We start from the raw sequence: 18,973 nt of genomic DNA on the forward strand, positions 1-18,973 counted from the left end.
AGTGGTCTATAGATAGACAAAATGGCAACGAGTCTCGAGCCGAAAGCAGGAGTTCATTTACCAAACCCGCAAGGCTCACAAGTACTGTCGGACCAGCCCAGACACAAAGCCGAACTCCACAAAGGCGGTTATATAATTACCAACCCGGGGGTTGGGAATAGCACGCTGTGCCTGTTTCAAGATCGAGTGACAGGTCTAAGAATAAAACAGTTCGTTTCAGGTGTGTTCGGGCGACGTCGTAGGTAATCACAACAATGCCATGGCCTAGACACAGGGCCCAAAACAAATGTGACCGGGTTGACTGGAGCGACTGCTTCAGGAACCGCGACGGTGCAATTTCCCAGGCGCAGTGCAGGGCGACAAAGTTGGCCAATGGGCGGGAGGAGGAAGCGCCGACCACTCGGGTTGAGCTGCAGGTTGGGGTTGGGGTTGAAACAGGAGGAAATTGAGGATGTTTAGTGTCGAATTGGCGGTTAAGTGAAGCCCTGAAGCCTGGCAATAAGGAATGTCAAGAGAGAAGGGGGTGGGAGGCAAACTCGAGGTTTTTTGAGATGGAGATCGGCGCGGGGGTTTGGTGACTTTGCGCCGATCACAAATTGGCGGTGATGAGGGGTGGAGCTAGTTTCGATATACTGTGTACTGTAGACAATAATTACGAAGTCTGTGCTGGAGCTGAGGTACATGATTTAGTATGGGGAGACTGGTAGTAGCAGCAATAAATAGCGATGTGATCTCAGATCGTTCTCACGCTGTGGGCTGTGGCTTGCGATCCTAGTTAGCGGATCTCCACGCAAGGTACGAACAATTAAATTCTGCTATATTAAGAGCACAGTGGCGTTGAGATGCATAGAATAGGGGAAGATATGTCACATTGGAAACGACAGCAAGGAATAAAACGAGAATACAAGGGCATCCATAAGGACGAGACAGTGCTGGCGCAGGGTAAAGACCGGCTAAATATTTCGTTGTTTTACAGGATGACGTTGATCCCATACACGGAGCCTCAAAAGCCGAGTCATATAGCAACTCTCGGCTCATGACGACGTGCGCTTGTCATTTCACCACGTCAGCTCTCGGTCGTTCTGGCTTTACGAGCTAGGTTGTTGCTCAACTGTTCAGCCCGATGTTCATGGCTGTGATGGGGACAATGCTTCCCGAGCTCTAACTACCGAGAAGGCGTGATTGGCGCTGAGTTGGTCTTGTTGTTGGCGGGGTATGGTTCTGATTGGTTCGACCACCAACCAACTGGAGATTACCATGGGCACTAATGCAACTAATGCAACCTATTCTGCTTCCCCACTGTTTTGGTGAAATCCTGGCAAGGCTGGCAGTAAACAACAGAGACATGTCACATAGTTAACCAACGAGTTGTATATACAGAGGCAACAGAACTATAACCTCATCAATCAGACCGTCCGCCTATCCAACCTCTTATTAACAGCCCCAAGCACAGTCTTCAATATCCCATCCCCCTCCAACCGATCCCCATCCCGATTCCTCCAAGAGACAGTATCAACAATATCCCTCATATGGAGATCCCGACACCTTTCCCCAAGATGATCATCCAAATCCTCCAAATACCGCCTAACATTCTCATCATTCCCAATCTGGAAAAACTGAATCCCGACCTGCCACGGAATAGCATCACAACTAGGTCCATCCAACATCTTGGCCGTCTTAACAATGATCCCCTCCGCATCATCCGTAAACTCCCCATCGGTAATCGTAATGATATTGACCGGCTTCACAAAAAGCGCCGGGTGCAGCGCATTACCGTGCTCACGCTTCGCAGCATGCATCGCTTCCACACGGCGCATGTATGGGTCGAGGATATCAAAAAGGCGACTGCCGACCCTCGTCGGACCGCGCGGGTGCACCCGGTTGAAGATGCTGTGCACTTGGCTAGCGGTCGTGATGTTGTGGTAGCCGCCTGCGGTGTCATTGTAGTCGCGGTGGTTGAGGAAGTAGATGTCGATTCCGTCGGAATCGTATTTTGTGCAGATGGGGGCAATGGCCGCGATGGCTGCTTCGGCTTCTTTCCAGCGCCGGCCTTGCATGCTGCTGCTGTCGTCTACGAGGAAGATGGTGTCGAAGTCGGCGAGGAAGGAGTATTGAGAGTCGGACTCCGTCTCTGTCGCTTCGGGGGATGTGATTTGGATGGCTGGGATGGCGGTTTCGGTGTATGGGGGTGGTTTGTCGGATATGTCCGAGCTATTGCCGCGGCCTCGTAGCCATGATGGGTAGTGTGAGGAGCTGGACTGTGTGGTCCTTGGGGTGGATGACGATGCTCTGCGTTCTTTACGCTCTTTACGCTCTTTGCGATGGTCGGATGAGAAGGAGTGCCATATCGATGGCTTCTCCGTTGTTCCCATATTTGATGATTGTGTTTGGCTTGCGATGGCACTTATGCCTAGGAGAAGAAGAGATGCCATAGAGTTGGGAATCGAGAGATAGTTAAATGTTTTAGATATTGTTGGATGGTGTGTTCCAGACAAAGGAGTTGACCCAACAGGAAACACCTTCTTTATATCTTCGTGTCTTACATCCTTCGGAGGCTCGGCTGTGGAACCCAATATCAAAGAACTGCGTATCGTAGGGCAGTGACTTGGGCCAAGACAACACTTAGGCCGTTAACCCGACACGACGAACACATGGTTTAGACACGAGTGCCACTGTGACGACTAGACTTGATACGCCAACCGCGCGAAACGTCACTCCATGACAAGGCAGATTTTGGTCGATACTGGTGTTGGAACAGGCGTATCAATGAGGGGCAAATAAATGGGGATGTGCCACGGTTGCTCGGTCGTGTAAAAGCCACCGCCCTACATGAAATCGACTAGCTTTGTAGGTATCGACCCATGTAGTGTCATTAGACCTCCCTGCTTCATTTCAATTTGACCAATAATACGAGCGTGTTGCTTTGTGAGAGTTTGGAGCACCGCCAATTCCAAATTGCCTAAGGCACTGGTGGCGGAGTTGAACACAGCCCCGCATAATCCTAACAGGGCGCAGCGTATGACTCCGCACAATGAACCCTACATCTCGATCTAGGCGGACCGAAGAATTGTTGATTAGGGTTATGTCAGAATCTTATCGGAAGTATGACTGGCTATGATAGATAATGACGGCTCTCGTCCTCGCCTTTCTGTTGATTGTCGAAAACCTCCAAGAATTTCCGGGTCCAAATGATAAATACACAAGGCGCCCTGACTCCAAATCCGCGCTATAACGCAAAAGATAAAGAAAGCAGTCAAAAATGATTACACAAGAATAAACGCTGTTGGTGCGGTGTAAAGAAACACAGGGGAAAATCAAACACATCACTCGCTCTATATCCAACCAAGTAGTTTAACGAGTCGGTGCAACCGGATGGGGAAGTCGGCTCGTCAGATCGGGCGCACCAGACACTTCAATAAGAGGATCTTCTTCCTCGGTCACGAACTGGAGCACTCCAGGATCAGCTGCGACCATATCTGCCACTGCCAACGCCTGGTCAATACCCATGGTATTCCCAATCATCTCCAGACACTTGACGACCCAGCGGCGCAGCCCGTGTCTCGGATTCTCAACAATGCCTGCCACGAACAGGGGCCAGAGGAGCACGAGACCTCCAATGTAACTTTCCGGCGGCGGGAGACTGGGTTCCTTGACTGCCTGGTGGGCGTTGAAGTAGAACGGAACCCCCCGGCAGATGTCGACAGCCAATCGCCGCATTGTTGATCGTAGCGTTCTGCATTGCAGGCGGAACTCTGTGGACAATGAAGATAGAGAGGTACTGTCGGATATTCGCCGTACGTGGGAAAGGATGATTTCGCTGACGATGATTCGGGCGCTGCGGTATTGGTTCCACGAATTGCAGACCCAGAGGTTGGAGTACACGTGGTATTGATCATCGTAGGTATCAATACCGCGGAATCGTTGCCGGAAGGCGAAATCGAAGGGTGATTTTACACTGGTTTCATAGTTGAACTCGGGGGGAAGAGATGCCAGCCAGGCAATTAGATCGGCTTCAATGGCGGATGCTGCTGAGATGATTTCTCGCTCGTTATTGAATACGTTAGTGCGGATGTCTGCGCGAAGATTTGACAGTTTTCCGATGATCATGACTAGACGGCTGCCGTGAGCTTCTGCTGGACGAAGGAACATCGCAAATTGCGTGCAATCGAGTAATGATTGAGGTACTCGTGCGTCTCGTTGTAAACAACTGATAATCTGGCAAGGTGTTAGTTTGGAACCGAGGTACGAACCAACGGCACTCACAATCTGATACCGAAGATGCAGAAACAAGCGAAGACCGGCATCGCTCTTGAGCTGTTCGACCCCCCTTAGATCGAGCAGGGCCGTCGCACCATTGATATGGTTGGTCCAACTGTCAATATCCTCCGGCGCTCTTGACGTCACTACCTATAAGACTGGGTGTCAACAACCTTCTGACAGGTCAAATATGCAACATTTCCTTACTTCATATATGGCAAGCAGCACGACAGTGCCTAGAGTCTGGTTGGATTTGGCCTGGTCAATGTCGGCTAAGGCGGTGTTCAGAAGTCTCAAAGCGGACCCATATTCCCGGTGGGCTACATCATTTAGCGATGGTATCTTTCTGACGCGCGAGAGCATAGCTGTGGCTGTCGCAACGACGCTAGCCTGCATGGCTCTCTGACTTGCAAGGCCCCCTGCCTTCAACAAGAACTTCGAGATAATATCAGTAGTCCAGAAACTGCCGGGAAGAGCATTGGACCGGAGGAAATAACAGATTGCCTCATATTTGGCGGCTTCGAGCTCTTGTGATGGCTGAATCTCCAATGGACGTTGCCCAAGCTGTCGCAGCAGATAGATGTGCTGTGGATCTTCTGTATTGAGGTCAAAGTCCGACTCCACCACCACTGGAGAACGCCCAGACCGCACAGGATTCCGTTCTGGGATTGCTTTGCGAGCTGGTCGGTCTGGTCTTTTATTCTTATGTGTAGAAGCAGCCGCCTTTCGGACTACCGACTTGCTTTCGTCGCGGAACATTAGCGATAGCTGATCCCGGTATCCGGGGCACTCCCGCTTGGCCCTGGTGCATTGCGAACAAGCCGGTCGGACTTGGTCACACCGGATCTTCCTAGTCCTGCACTCGCCACATCCTTTGCTTGGCTTGCCACAGTATACCATTTCTGCACTTTGGAAGTCGCACAGTACCGTTGTTGAGGCTAGAAGTGATCAAAGATCAGAGATGCTGGTCAGCCCCAATTTCCAACATAATGGTTCGGACCGCGCTTAACCGTATCGGGTATGCATTGCGACCCGAACTTTTAGCTGTCGATCTTCTCAACAAGTCAACATGGCGCCTAGAACATACTTAAACCTTGGGAGTCTTATGCGGCTCTTATATGGAGTTAAGGACTCGCATGATCTGGGTCCAGACAGCAATGAGTTGTCTTAGTTGCCAGTACGAAGGTCATGCTGAGCGCCGTCGGGGTTCACCTCTCAGGACCTTCCTCTCGGATACGCGACTCCCGACTCACAATACGGAATACTTCCTTAGCAACTTTACTCCTGCCCTACCGAGTCTCAGAACGAACCCGAACTTGGCGGTCTGTGCTCCGTAATCTTTCAATTTTGACTTTCACTCATCTCTTGTTGAACTGATTTAGTATTGACTTCTCTTTGGCTGTGTCAAAGATCGACAGCATGTGTCCGTCTTCATAAATTTCGAAGGGACTTGTAACCATTACTCAGCTCGCTTCGATGGAGCTTCACTCTCAACATCTGCCTGTCCCCCACGCTTCCTCTTTCCTTTAGGCCTAGAAGGTCCACCTGAGTCCGAATCTTGTTGCACAAAGTCACTAGTCCCATCATCATGCCATTCGCTGAACTCCCATTGTATGGTCGTGGATTGATCATCGCTGACTCCCATTCCACGCCGAGCACGCATCAGACGACCCAAGCGGCTTCCTTCTACCATCTCTTCGAACCAGGGGATTCCTCCGGTTCTACCACGATGCAGACTGCGCGAGATATCCGACGATTCAAGAGACGGAACAATGATTGAAGACGAAGCCATTCCTAAGGCAGGTGCTAGATCACTTGAAGTCGCGACATCGGCAGGCGAAGCACCCTCCTCAAAGTCGCTTGGTAGTAAATTCAGATCATCCAGTACGCGCTGGTCTTTCGCCCGTAAACTGCCAATTGCGACAGACATGAAGTTTGATTCTTCACTTGGCACCTCTGTCCAGAAAGTTAAGGGTGTACCGCAATACCCACAGAAGACGCGCTGTGTCTGGGGTGCATGGTGTGGTGAGAAACTTCGGCGGATGGAAGAGTGTGTTTCATCTGGGAAGAAGGACTGGGTGTAGGACTGATACCACTCGAGAGGCACGCGTAGCCATGCCGCAAGAGGTGTGCCGTGGAGTCGACCTAAGCCTCGATATCAGCCGGGAGATCGACAACTCGGCCGATGGTATCATGGTTACTCACAACTGTCTCGACCATTGTCGAAGTATACTTCGGCATGGTCTGTTACATCGTCCGGGATATTGATTTGATATGCATTTCGACCACAAGAGCATGAGCCACGAAGCGGCTCAAGGGCCATAGTGGTACAAGAAGCCCTGTGGCTTTGGATTGTTCTAGACGGAAGATGAAGGTTCAGCCAAGCGTTCGACTTGGCAGGATACCAATGCGAAGTAATTGTGATCGCCACTGGTAGGTTGAAGCAAAGGTGGAGGTTTTACGGATGAATTAAAGTAAGAAAAAGAGAAGAAAAGATGAAGCCAGCGGTGTTCCGTGGAGACCTCTCTATGACGTTTTAAGGGTTGCCAAGGCTGAAGTTCCCGGCATCCATTTTCTCCGCATTGGCTTATCGCTTCCTATCGCTTTCCCTTTTCTCCCCTCTGTGAACTCTCTCCTCTTTTCGCATCTTACCATTGACTCGCCACCACAATCATCCTCCTTACCTATATGCCTTGCTCAAATACAGTCTCTGAACAGCAGCGAAGACAATCTGATACTTGAAACTGAAAACGCGAGCCTCGCACCCTGTCCTCCCTCGGCGCATCTACCCCACGCCTTCCAGTCCCCCTCGGAATCCTCCAGTCACCAAGCGCCCACGATGAACCCAGACGATGAGCATGACCGGTCATCCTCCACGCCAAATGGCACCTCCAAGCAGCCGGATAAAGATAAGCCTCGCCTTACCGAGCAAGAGAAGAAGAGCAACCACATTGCCTCAGAGCAAAAACGGCGTGCGGCCATTCGTGAGGGCTTCGATCGGTTGACAGAACTGGTGCCTGGCCTGGAGGGTCAGGGTCGGAGTGAAAGTATCGTTCTACAAAAGACAGTGGACTTCATCCACGTGAAGCTCCAAGAACGGCACGATCTCATCGCAGAGATCGAGAGAAAAGGCGGCCGTGTGGATGACTCCTTCCGCCCGACGTGATAACCGTTTTCCTCGGCTTTTCATTTATTACGGATTGGTGCCTTGCAGGCTTCATTGCCCTTCCGCTGGTCGAGTTGGGGCTCTGGGGCTGAAGGCATGTGCCATGTGCCGAGGTCCGATCCAACCACATGGATTTGCGGAGATACCCAAAGCTTGAAGTTCCTTTTTCGGTCTATGGTTCCAAACCTTTATTACAGGAATATCTTTGATGGACCAACTGCGAGGCTCCCTCGTTCCCTGACAGATCTGGTCTTCACATACGCAGTATTATTTCAGTCAACCCGTTTCCACCTCATTCGGTGCATTTTACGGCCGTCTATAGTTATGTTACCACGCCCTTTTTGTAACTCTTATCTATCTTTACCTTCAATTTGTGACTAGTTATTGTACATTGATTATTCTTCTATTGCGTTATTCTGCTCGTCGGCACCAGAATGTACATTGGTTATGGCTGTTGCTGCAAAGCAACTGGGGCGTTTGTTCTTCGACCTACTGGACGGCTAGGCCAAAATTGTCTTGTCTATTGTTCTGGATGCGTACCCACTTCCATGTCTGTCCAAAAATCAAACCGGAATTTTTGACCCCCCAAAGGCTATACTTTCATCACATCACGTGTATACACGGAGACAAGTGGCAATCCGGGCCTCTTGCCATTTTACTAAAGCCTCTTCCCCGCCTACCTTAATCCCGCAAGTCACATGTTTTACGGAGTACATGGAACTATGGAAGTGTACTGTGTAAAGTGAGTAAAGTACATGGGAAGGGAATGGCAAGATCTTCTTCCGTGAGTCAAGTTGGCCAACTTGCCGTACGCCAGAAGTAGGGCTAAGCGATGAATGAAAAGGGCGAATGCCCGGGACTTGAAAGGGCCTCAGGGCCTGAGAATTGAGTGTGAACTGAGAATATAAGTTAACTAGTTATCTGTGCCTTTCAGAAGACTGGCCGTGGGGCCAATGGCCATAGCCAACGTATTGCCTAGGTGAGATCTGTTCGAGCCCTGTGTATGCATGTGTTTCCTGGAGTGTACCAGTTCAACGAATCCAAAGACACGCTAACGAAGGCGGTATCCTGTTCACTAGAGCCGTACAGTGAGTTTCACTTACCGCCTCATTCTGCTGGGGAAATCGAAGCCGCTCGCTAGTTCACCAGATCCAATGGATTATTGATGTGCTTTGTGATAAACCACCTGCCAACAGACGGCTCCATAAGTTCCATATATTGCATATATTTCCACACACACGACATCGCAAAGATCTATTGACCTGTGTCAAGTGAACGGAGGAGCATCTCATCTCATCAATACTGTGTACTCGCAACACCTTTACATCAACCTACACCTCAGACAAAAGTCAAAGACGAAATATGACAGACTCCAAAGAAGCCCTCCTCGCCCAAATGGAAGGCATTGACACCGCCGAGTCCGACCCACCCCCAGCCTACGACAAACCACCCCCAAAGTCCACTCGCGGGGCACCCCTCCCACGCCCACCACCCCTCAACCTCCCCGTCCTCAACAACCTCCGCAGCCGGCGCGTGATCCTCGCCTCCCAATCCCCACGCCGCAAACAAATAATCTCCTTCCTTGGCCTCCCCAACCTCGAAATCATCCCTTCAAACGCCGCCGAAGACCTCCCCAAAAGCCTCGGCGCCTTCGACTACGTGCTGGCCACAGCAACGAAAAAGCCCACGCAGTCTACGAACAGGAAATCAACAACGAAGACAAGGGCGAGCCGGCACTCATCCTAGCCGCCGACACGGTCGTCGTCGATCCCTCCACCGGAGCTATTCTCGAAAAGCCCCGCTCGGAAGCACACCATCTTGCTATGCTGCGTTCGCTGCGCGACGTTCGCAATCATAAGGTCTTCACGGCGCTTGTGGCTATGGCGCCGTTGGATAGTGCGCGGGACCCCGGGTATGCTATTGAGACGATGGTTGAGGAGACGGCTGTGAGGTTTGATTCTGAGGTTACGGATGAGTTGATTATGGCTTATGTGAAGACGAGGGAGGGGGCGGATAAGGCTGGTGGATATGGGTTGCAGGGCTTGGGTTCGATCCTTGTTGAGAAGATTGATGGGAGTTATGATAATGTTATTGGGTTGCCGCTTAAGGCGACGCTCAAGGTTATTGAGACTGTTATGCAGAAGGCGGATGATGATGGGGGGTTGCCTGGGGATGGGGAGGAGAGTGAGGAGGAGTGAGGGTTCGTGGTTTAGATTGGAATCGACTCTTTTGCTGGCATTTTCTGTGGGTCCCGGGTTGGCTTTGCATTTTCTTTACTTTTTTCGAGACATATATCCATCAGAATGGCTGATTGGAAGTCGTGTTTGAAGGAAGGAACCATCAATCATGTACCCCGTGCCATGTTGTTTCGCACGCCATGTAAGTGATAGCCTTCCCTGAGGTAGTTATACCTAGGTCTATACTTGACACTTGTCAACAGCAAGGGAAAATACACCTGCTCACCATGTCATGGAAATACTGGCTGGCCAGAAGGTACCTCCAAACTATCACATATCTAGCGGGAGTGGACGTAGGTATGCAAAGCGATGTGCAGCCCCGAGTCCAAGAACATACTCAGTACCTACCTAGTAGATGCCACTGACCTATGGGGTATGTTTGTTATACTTCTTTTTTATATATTGTAGCTGAGAAACAACCTTGAACAGGAATCCAGCACCGATCAATAGATTCGGGCAGAGTGACATAAGAAAGATAATCAACATTTACAGAGGTGGAACGGAACGCCTGGATAGACCAGAACCATAGATAAAAGGAAATAAAAAGACACCATGTCTGAAAAGAACTTGTAACACCCGTCTATGCCGTCCAGATGCGGCGCAGGGCCTCTGTCACACCAACATCGTTGGTCTCGAACTCGTACAGACCAACGGCGGTGGTGAGGGTGAATGCGCGCAGAAGCCAGTTGCAGAAGGTGCGGAACTTAGGCACACGGGCGGGAGGGAAGTAGTCGACAATGGCGGCCCTGGTGAAAGATGTTAGATTATGATCTTCGGATCGGAGATCTGGGGAAGATCTGGGCCGGATAGCGGGCGGATAGCGCGGGGAGACATCTTACTGGAATCCGATGTGGGAGTGAGCGACAAGCAGAGAGCACAGGATGGCGTCCATGACGGGGTTGAGGGAGCCGGCGGCGAAGGGGGCGATGGTGAGGGGGACCAGGCCGACGGAGACAAGTCTAAGTGGGCGGTTAGTCGGGTTACATTTGCGCTTTGCGGAGCGGTCGGAATGGGTAGTTTGTTTTCGGAATTCTGATGCGCAAAGGGGACCACGAACCTCTCGAAAGACCAGTGGTAGCTGCCCTCAGAAGGGTGAGTCTCGGGGATGGGGGCAGGGTCGTTCACTGTCGGGATAGGTTAGAATCGAGGATGTCAAGGGCAGTATGAGCGCAATTTTATTCGAGGCATCTTTGAGACCTGTGGAAAGCCATGACCGGATATACCCGTGCATTGCTGGGTGTTCCATGCTCAATGCCATCGAAAAAGGACTGGAGGATCGGGAGATCGGGATAGGAAAGGCGCGGAAAATCACATACTGGTTCCCTGAATGGTCTCTGTATCACGAAAAGCACATTAGCAATTGCTCTACACAATCTCCAAAATCGCCGGCCATTGCGGCTCCTTCAATCTTCCTCGTCGCATGGCTACTTACGAGGCAACGGGGGCAGGATCTGCTTCTTAGCAGAGGCGTGGAAAGCCACGACCTGCGATACGCCGACATTCTTCTGGAGGAAGGTTCCCCGGGGGGCAAGAGTCTGTCGCAGCAGAGCTGAGCGTGCGAATGAAGCCATTGTGAGCGGAGAGTGTATGGTCGTGAAGAAGCAGAAACGCCCGTACGGAAACACAAGCGGATGAAGTTGGAGACCTCGGGAATCCGTGTCGGTATGTCATCCTTTTACAGGGAAGTTGATTGGCTGCGGTCCGTCCGCCCAGCCGAAATTGCCCGCCTATGGAAATGTTTAGCCCTGCAATTATCTACTTACTGTTTATTGTCAAGTCGTTGACTACGTTTTTACTCTTTGATGTTTTGAATTTTGTTCATAAATTGTGCGCCTTTGCAAGAGCGTTGGATTCGCTATTGGATAAGCGGATTCCTCTCATCCTGCATACTAAATAGTCCTAGCCGAGGTATCGCATACCTCACTTCGAATGTTGAACACAAGTCATTACGCCAGACATCTCGTTATCTCATCAGTCTCGTGAAGCACTTAGAACTTCAGGACAGCCTTGCCCTTGTTCTTGCCGTGGAAGATGCCAATCAGGCCATCGGCAGCGTTGTCAATGCCAACATCCTCGTGAATGAGCACCTTGAAAGAGCCATCCTTGATCCACTTCTGCACATTCTCCTGGTGCTCCTTGGTGTAGACATCGCCCATGCCCTTGTCACCGACAATGAAGCCGCGCATGGTGAGACGCTTGACCAGGACGTTGTGAATATTCTTGATGGGGTAGGGATCGGTGGTGTTGTACTGGGAGATCAACCCGCAAACGACGACACGGCCGAAGTTCTTCATAGCGTCGAGGGCAGCAGCGAGGTGCTCGCCACCGACATTCTCATAGTAGATGTCCAGACCCTCCGGTGCAAGACGGGCAAGTGCATCAGCGGGCTTCTCGGTCTTGTAGTTGAATCCGCCGTCGAAGCCGAGAGTCTTGGTGATGTACTCGAGTTTATCGTCGGATCCGACGGATCCGATAACGCGCAGACCCTCGTGCTTGGCGAGCTGGCCGACCAGCTGGCCGACAGCTCCACTGGCAGCTGAGACGAAGATGGTCTCGCCCTTCTTGGGCTTGCCAATTTCGTACAAGGAGGAGTATGCGGTCAGACCGGGCATGCCCAGGGGTCCGAGGAATACACGGATGTCCTCAATACCGAGGGGGTTCTCGAGCTTTCGGATGCGGACCAGCTCCGGCTCGCTGAGGGCAATGTACTCTTGGATGGGGACGTGACCGATGACCAAGTCACCTTCCTTGTAGTTGGCGTTGTTGGAGCGCACGATCTTGCCGATGCTGGCGCTTTGAACGGGCTTGTTCAGGTCAAAGGCAGGAGCGTATGACTTGATCTCAGCAGGACGCATGCGGCCACGCATATAGGGGTCGAAGCTGGTGTAGAGAGATTGGAAAACCACGCCATTGCTGGGAGCGGCAACGTTGGCGTCATACTCGGCGGCCTCGATAGTCAAGTGCTCCCCCGCGACGGGGTATCCCTGGGGAATTTTCTTGAAAATGAGACTCTTGTTGGTAGCCATTGTGAATGTGAGGTGAGGTATGTGAAGGTAGGATAGAAGATAGGAATTTACCGAAGTACAAGAATGTGCCGAACCGAGGGGAGCTCTTTTTATATGACGAGCTCTCCATCGAAGCGGGGCTGCCGAGGGTACCAGATTACAATATTTTTTAATTATAAAGCAGACTGTCGTCCGGAGAAGGTTCTCGAGTAGGTTCTGATGTACTCCGTATAGATATGATACCCCACTTTCTGCAGTCTTCTGTACCACAGTAGTTCGTTGCATTAACTGACTGGCATAAATCCCCTCAACAACAAGTATGCCAGAGTCCAGACAGTGAACACATAGTGGCAACGGAACCGGGTTTAGAAAAACAGTGGAGATTCGGATGAATTGAAATCAGCCCAGGCCGACGGAAATCACCACTTTAGGTAGGAAGACCGTGCCCCTCCAAGAGTGGTGTGCTATTCGTTTTTTTCTTGTGTACGATGTGTGGCTGATGATGAGTTATCGTATTGAAGCTTTGCAATGGCTGATGATTGTTAAGCAGCGGAGCTGGCTACCGTTTTGGGACGAGAGTGGATAGAGGGGCATCTCGACCGGACTTGTAGATCGACACAACCAGAGAAAACTATGCACTGAAAGTTGTGAGAATTATGCATTAATTACATATAGTTGCGACTTGCGAGCAAAAAAAAAACCATCACACCATTGCGCCGGGCCGGCGGCAGTTCGAACATCCACAGGGTCCACAATAGGTTAACAAGGTTGTCCCACGCCCTGGAACTTAGGCCTTGCCATGCACTATACTAGCTGCCTTTTCAATGAAGAAGTGCTTGCCCTTGATCAACTTGACCATGAAGCTGAAAGGCACAAATCCAAATATCTGACCAGTACCACCAGCTTCACCCACAGGTACGACCATCATGATACTATCGCCCTGATTATAGCTCTTGATGGCCTTACCACCGACAATGGCGGCTTTGAGGTTGGCTGCCGCGACGTGTGCTTGCTCCGAGGCCTTGAAACTGAGACGCATCGAGTTGTTGGTGATATCGCCAGCAGCAAAGATAGGCAAGACTGATCCATCAGCCGACTGAACGCGCATCTCACTGTTCACCTTCACCCAGCCATCGTTGTCCAAGAACTGAGGCGGAATGAAGCTGTTGTTGGGGGTCACACCAGTGGTTGGGATATACAGGTCAGCCGAGAGTTTGTCGCCGCCTTCCAAGGAGACAGTCCAGGTGGGATTATCTTCGACCGGTGTTTCTACGCCAATGACGCGTTTCGAGGTCACGACCTTGATCTTCTTCTGCTCCAGCATTTTGCGTGCAGCAGAGCTAGCGGATGACTTGAGCATCGGGAGCACGCGATCGGTTGCCGACACGAGGGTAATGGAGACCTTGCCAGTATTTCCACTTTCTTCCACTGCTTCAGCCAGCTCTCCAGCCAACTCAACACCAATAGGACCCGCTCCACCAATCACGATCTCTTTCGCTTCCGCGATATGTCCCTGCGCCGCCTTGATCAACTCTTGGATATCATTGTGGTTTGACGGCTTGAAGGGGATGGATGTGCCAGTGAGCGAGCCAGTGGAGGCAGATGTAGTGCTGCCCGATGCGATAACGAGATAGTCATACGACAGGGTCTTGATGTCGCCCTCGTTCGGAGTTACGGTGACCGACTTGGCAACGGGATCGATAGCGGTTGCGGTTCCAGGAAGGAACTCGAACGCGTCGGGCCGGTAGCCTACAAAGGCATCCTTGATCGGAATCAGGTACTGTTCTGGGCGGAAGGCTTTCGGTTTCGCGAGAATGCGTGGGGCGGCGATGTTCCAAAAGAAGCTGGTTGAGGGGTTAATCAGCACGACCTTCGCATCAGGCACATCGTGAAGCACAGAGTGAGCAATATGAAGGCCCGCAAATGAGCCTCCAATGATAACTACGTCGATAAGTGACATGATGTAGAGTCAGAAAAGTGGACAAGAGTGGGTTTCTTGTTTTATTCGGGGGACGGGTCGTCTTATATGTGGGCTTGGATGCCTTCTCCGCGTATGCAGGGTCTGCAAGTAAGGCTCGAGATACTTATCCGTATGTTTCTGTGGTATCTCCTTGGCTATCCAGCACGACGTACGCAATAATACAATATCCAAAAGACACCTTGACACGTAACAGGGTTGGTCAGCAAAATCTCAATTGATTTCCAATGCTGACGTTCTGACGTTCTTCATCATTCCCTTCCCGCTTCCCGCCAAGGTGTGAGGGGAGGCTGGCTGAGTGCCTATCGCAGTGGCTTCGAAGTTACTTTGTTTTGATTGGATGATAAGTTTGGGCTGGCCCGGCGAAGCCACGGGACTGCTCACGGGACTGCTCACACCTTTACACAATACACATATCTAGGACTTGGGGGTACCTTCCCAAAAGGCCCTCTTTTCGTGTGAATTACACTGCACTTCTCCCCAAACAAACATTACGATCCTTCTGGGTCGTTTCTCGCCTTGCACCCATCCCTGATGGTCGCCACCACCAATCCCCCGATCCTGGATCCGGGTCCCAGCGCCCCGAGCCTCAGCAAGTGCCGCCGAAATTTACTCCTGACACTACGACGAAACACTCCGCCAAGCCCAGAAGAAGAGGGACCTTTTCGCCCGGCTTGGGAGGCATATCGACGCTTCGTAACGAAATGCGAAGATATTCATGGCGCTAGGGCCAGGGAGATGCGTGGCAGATGTTTTGGCAGCAGCTGTCTTCGTGGATCGTCACGAATATATTCGCATTTCGTTACGAAGGAGTCAATGTGCCTCCCGAGCCGGGCGAAGAGGTCGCTCTTCTTCTGGGCTAGGCGTAGTGTTTCGTCGTAGTGTCCCGGATCGACTGGCTGATCTTCTTTTCGTTCAGTGACGGAGCCAGTGCGTACACAGGCGTACGTCCAATCAACAACTTCGCTAAACCGACTGATCCATTTGCACAAAAGAAAAGCTGCCAGTGTCGGGATATATCCCCCTGTCAGGACAAACCATCGGTGACTTAGTGTTGGAACTGGTGACTTGTTTGTACTATAGCCACGTGATATATCTTAGTCAGCAGTCAGGCGGAAGGCTACGATCAGTGTTGGTTTTACACTGCAATATTGCTGGTATGCGAAACGTCGAAGACTACGGCGATTACTGGGCAGAGGGCCTACTCTCGTGGAGGCTCCTGCTCGGTGTAATCTGTGTAGTGTTCGTTGTTTTTCTTAGGGGTTCAGGTGGAAGGCTGCGTAGTAGCCTTCCGCCTGACTGCTGACTAAGATATATCACGTGGCTATAGTACAAACAAGTCACCAGTTCCAACACTTAGACCTACTGCCATATGTTGCAAGTTATTGATGAATCACTACGATAATCCAAGAGAGATAGACAAATAGTTAGTTCATACCTCGCTAGTTACTACTTGTTGTGAGACGTTACAGAGTAACAACATACAAAAGTGGATGCCTACAGGTGATATGATAGAACAAGTTGAGAGTACGGGATAGTGGTCTTCAATGATCTATCCATTTCAAGGGTTGATTGCCACAATTCCAAAGAAAAGCCGAATATGGCGATTTTGATATACAGCCAGAGCCTCGAATCTCGATGTGAACCGAGTCATGACCTCCAGCCTAACCATGTTGGAGTTTATCCAGCAGACTTTTCTTTTACATTGATTGGCGGACCCCAATTTGATGTTCTTTTTCTTCTTCTCTTCTTCCGTGTTTGCCATGTTTGCCACAATTTGTTTACAGCGATTCCCCCTATCTCATGTTATCTATCGATAAGATCAGGTGATCAATTATTTTTGCGCTTCTCCTAGGAGCGCCTTAATTGTAATTTACAACTTCATCATCTCCCCATTCATTTTCTTTTCTTACCAACATTCATTATGTTTGGTACAGTTCGTCGCTTTGCGGCTTCCCAAGTGCTGCGCGCTGCTGCGCCTCGCTCAGTCTCAGCACGATCGATTCCCCAGTTGCAGAAATGGCAGTCCCCCTTGAGCCTGTCATCTGTTGTTGCGACCAGATCGCTTCATTCGTCTTTCCCGAGATTGTCTGCTGTCTCTGCTGAGGCAGTCGAGGATGTCCTCGAGTCCTCAAGGCCGGCGGCACCGACAGGAGAGTTTGCTCAGCTCGCGACTGATAACATTATTGATGGTAGTCTCATCAAGAACATCATTCAACCTGACCGCATGGGTCTGAAGACGATGACTGAGGTGCAATTCCTTACTCTTAATGAGATTGTTAAGGGTGATGATATGTAAGTTTACAATCATCGCATGTGATTCGATATGAGATTATTTTGCTAACCTGCGAAATTTTCTTCAGTCTCGCCCAGGCTAAAACAGGAACCGGAAAGACTCTTGCTTTCCTTCTGCCCACGTTACAAAATATCTTGAACGATCCCTCTGTCGACCCCAAAACCTTTGCCCGTCGCGCCAGAACTGGCCCTTCGGAAATCCGTGCCCTTATTATCTCCCCCACCCGTGAACTCGCGGAACAGATCGCCGTTGAGGCTCGCAAGCTCGCATTTGGCACTGGCCTTATTGTTCAGACCGCTGTTGGTGGCACGCAAAAGCGCGCCGGTCTTGCCAAGATCCAGAGAGAGGGCTGCCATCTGCTGATCGGCACTCCCGGTCGTCTCAAGGACATCTTGTCTGACCCTTGGACCGGAGTCTCTGCCCCGAAGTTGAACACTCTGATTCTCGATGAGGCCGATCGCCTTCTGGATCAAGGTTTCTCTGCCGAAATTGAAGAAATCCAGGCATTGCTCCCCAATCCTGCCGAGGTGGACCGTCAGACGCTCATGTTCTCGGCCACCGTCCCCAGAGAGGTTATGCAGATGGTTCGCAAGACCCTGAAGCGCGACTTCAAGCATGTGAACACTGTGCGCGAAGATGAGGTTCCCACCCACGAGCGCATCCCCCAAAAGCTTGTCTACCTGCGCGGTCTTGAGAACGGACTGCCTGCCGTCCTCGAGCTTGCCCAAAAGTATCAAGAACGCGCGGAATCCGAGAATCTGCGTCCTTTTAAGGCCATCGTATACTTCAACTCCACTGCTGAAACCAAGATCTCCGCAGAAGCATTCTCCTCTCTTGCCAACTCAAGGGAATTCCGCATGTCTCCTCTGGGCAACGTGAAGATGATCGAGATCAACTCCCGTCTCACCCAGCAAGCCCGTACTCGCAGCGCCGATAACTTCCGCCGCGCTCGCGAGGCCATCCTCTTCTCCTCCGACGTGACTGCCCGCGGTATGGATTTCCCCGATGTCACTCACGTCATCCAAGTGGGCGTTCCCCGCGAATACGAGACCTACATTCACCGTCTCGGCCGTACCGGCCGTGCCGGCAAGGAGGGTGAAGGCTGGATCTTCATCCACAAGGGCGAACACGAGACGTACAGGAAACGCCTCGGTCGTCTCCCCATCAAGGGCGACTCGCCCACCAACCCCACTCTCCTCACTGCCGGTGCAGATATGAGCCAGCCCCAATCCCCCGATACCCCGGAAGGCCAGATCATCACCCAGATCCAAGAGGCCTTGGCTTCCGTCCCCGCCGATCTGAAGGTCTCCTCATACATGGGCCAGCTCGGTACCGCCACTAGCTCCTTCAGCTACAAGGGCGAGGCTATCCAAGCCCTGAACCAGCTGTCCAGCATCGGTTACGGCATGGCTACTCCCCCCTATCTCAGCCCTAGACTCGTGCAGCAGATGGGTCTCAGGGGTGTCACTGGTGTCTCTGTAGGCGACCGCCCTCGCGAGAGCTTCTCCCGCGGCGGTGATCGTGATGGCTTCTCCCGTGGCGGTGATCGTGGATTCTCTCGCGGTGGTGACCGTGGATTCTCCCGTGGTGGTCGTGGTGGTCGTGGTGGTAGCCGAGGTGAGAGCCGTGGTGATTTCTTGTTTGGCGATCGTAACCGTGGTGATCGTGAGGGTTTCTCTCGCGGTGGTGACCGCGGTGACCGCGGTGGTTTCTCCCGTGGTGGTAACCGTGGCTCGTTCCGTCCCAGTGGTCGTGAGCGCTACAGCGATCCTTCCTTCAAGGAGGGTGGCTCCTTCGATTTCTAGATTTGAGTCGGAGATGGACTCTCACCAGCGAGGTGGTGACTGCAGCTGTTCTGGTCCACTGATTGCTTATCAGTGATCAGACCAGCCCAAAAGTGAGAAGATGAAGCAACCATTTGGCATTGGGCGGCGTTTCTCCCATTTGTTTACTTACTGTACTATCTTATCTTGTACTATATACGCCCTTAGCTTTAGGTGCATTGTGTTTTTAATTCAGACTTCTCTCCTCTGT

At 51.4% G+C, this 18,973-nt stretch overlaps 9 protein-coding genes across 9 annotated transcripts; 3 read left to right on the forward strand and 6 right to left on the reverse strand.

Moving 5' to 3' along the window:
- Positions 1-1,406: 1,406 nt before the first annotated feature.
- On the reverse strand, positions 1,407-2,372 carry N7515_007396 (uncharacterized protein; the record flags this gene model as incomplete). The annotated part of the gene is made up of 1 exon (XM_056668140.1): positions 1,407-2,372. The coding sequence occupies one exon, from the start codon at positions 2,370-2,372 to the stop codon at positions 1,407-1,409; it is 966 nt and encodes a 321-aa protein (XP_056521736.1).
- Positions 2,373-3,351: 979 nt separating this feature from the next.
- N7515_007397 (uncharacterized protein) lies at positions 3,352-5,016 on the reverse strand (the record flags this gene model as incomplete). The annotated part of the gene is made up of 2 exons (XM_056668141.1): positions 3,352-4,407; positions 4,465-5,016. The coding sequence occupies 2 exons, from the start codon at positions 5,014-5,016 to the stop codon at positions 3,352-3,354; spliced, it is 1,608 nt and encodes a 535-aa protein (XP_056521737.1).
- Positions 5,017-5,716: 700 nt separating this feature from the next.
- N7515_007398 (uncharacterized protein) lies at positions 5,717-6,580 on the reverse strand (the record flags this gene model as incomplete). Its single annotated transcript, XM_056668142.1, has 2 exons — positions 5,717-6,402; positions 6,463-6,580. The coding sequence occupies 2 exons, from the start codon at positions 6,578-6,580 to the stop codon at positions 5,717-5,719; spliced, it is 804 nt and encodes a 267-aa protein (XP_056521738.1).
- A 516-nt stretch (positions 6,581-7,096) lies between these two features.
- Positions 7,097-7,423, forward strand: N7515_007399 (uncharacterized protein; the record flags this gene model as incomplete). Its single annotated transcript, XM_056668143.1, has 1 exon — positions 7,097-7,423. One exon carries the CDS (start codon positions 7,097-7,099, stop codon positions 7,421-7,423), a length of 327 nt encoding a protein of 108 aa, XP_056521739.1.
- Positions 7,424-8,785: 1,362 nt separating this feature from the next.
- N7515_007400 (nucleotide diphosphatase) lies at positions 8,786-9,621 on the forward strand (the record flags this gene model as incomplete). The annotated part of the gene is made up of 2 exons (XM_056668144.1): positions 8,786-9,082; positions 9,127-9,621. The coding sequence occupies 2 exons, from the start codon at positions 8,786-8,788 to the stop codon at positions 9,619-9,621; spliced, it is 792 nt and encodes a 263-aa protein (XP_056521740.1).
- A 619-nt stretch (positions 9,622-10,240) lies between these two features.
- On the reverse strand, positions 10,241-11,231 carry N7515_007401 (CybS family protein; the record flags this gene model as incomplete). The annotated part of the gene is made up of 5 exons (XM_056668145.1): positions 10,241-10,406; positions 10,500-10,619; positions 10,718-10,784; positions 10,977-10,994; positions 11,093-11,231. The coding sequence occupies 5 exons, from the start codon at positions 11,229-11,231 to the stop codon at positions 10,241-10,243; spliced, it is 510 nt and encodes a 169-aa protein (XP_056521741.1).
- A 417-nt stretch (positions 11,232-11,648) lies between these two features.
- On the reverse strand, positions 11,649-12,686 carry N7515_007402 (MDR family NADP-dependent oxidoreductase; the record flags this gene model as incomplete). Its single annotated transcript, XM_056668146.1, has 1 exon — positions 11,649-12,686. One exon carries the CDS (start codon positions 12,684-12,686, stop codon positions 11,649-11,651), a length of 1,038 nt encoding a protein of 345 aa, XP_056521742.1.
- Positions 12,687-13,452: 766 nt separating this feature from the next.
- On the reverse strand, positions 13,453-14,625 carry N7515_007403 (NAD(P)/FAD-dependent oxidoreductase; the record flags this gene model as incomplete). Its single annotated transcript, XM_056668147.1, has 1 exon — positions 13,453-14,625. The coding sequence occupies one exon, from the start codon at positions 14,623-14,625 to the stop codon at positions 13,453-13,455; it is 1,173 nt and encodes a 390-aa protein (XP_056521743.1).
- A 1,942-nt stretch (positions 14,626-16,567) lies between these two features.
- helA (putative DEAD box RNA helicase HelA) lies at positions 16,568-18,744 on the forward strand (the record flags this gene model as incomplete). The annotated part of the gene is made up of 2 exons (XM_056668148.1): positions 16,568-16,938; positions 17,007-18,744. 2 exons carry the CDS (start codon positions 16,568-16,570, stop codon positions 18,742-18,744), a joined length of 2,109 nt encoding a protein of 702 aa, XP_056521744.1.
- Positions 18,745-18,973: the final 229 nt, after the last annotated feature.

This window comes from Penicillium bovifimosum, assembly GCF_028826915.1.
Source record: "Penicillium bovifimosum strain IBT 22155 chromosome Unknown utg000005l_segment0_segment0, whole genome shotgun sequence".
Classification (NCBI taxonomy): domain Eukaryota; kingdom Fungi; phylum Ascomycota; class Eurotiomycetes; order Eurotiales; family Aspergillaceae; genus Penicillium; species Penicillium bovifimosum.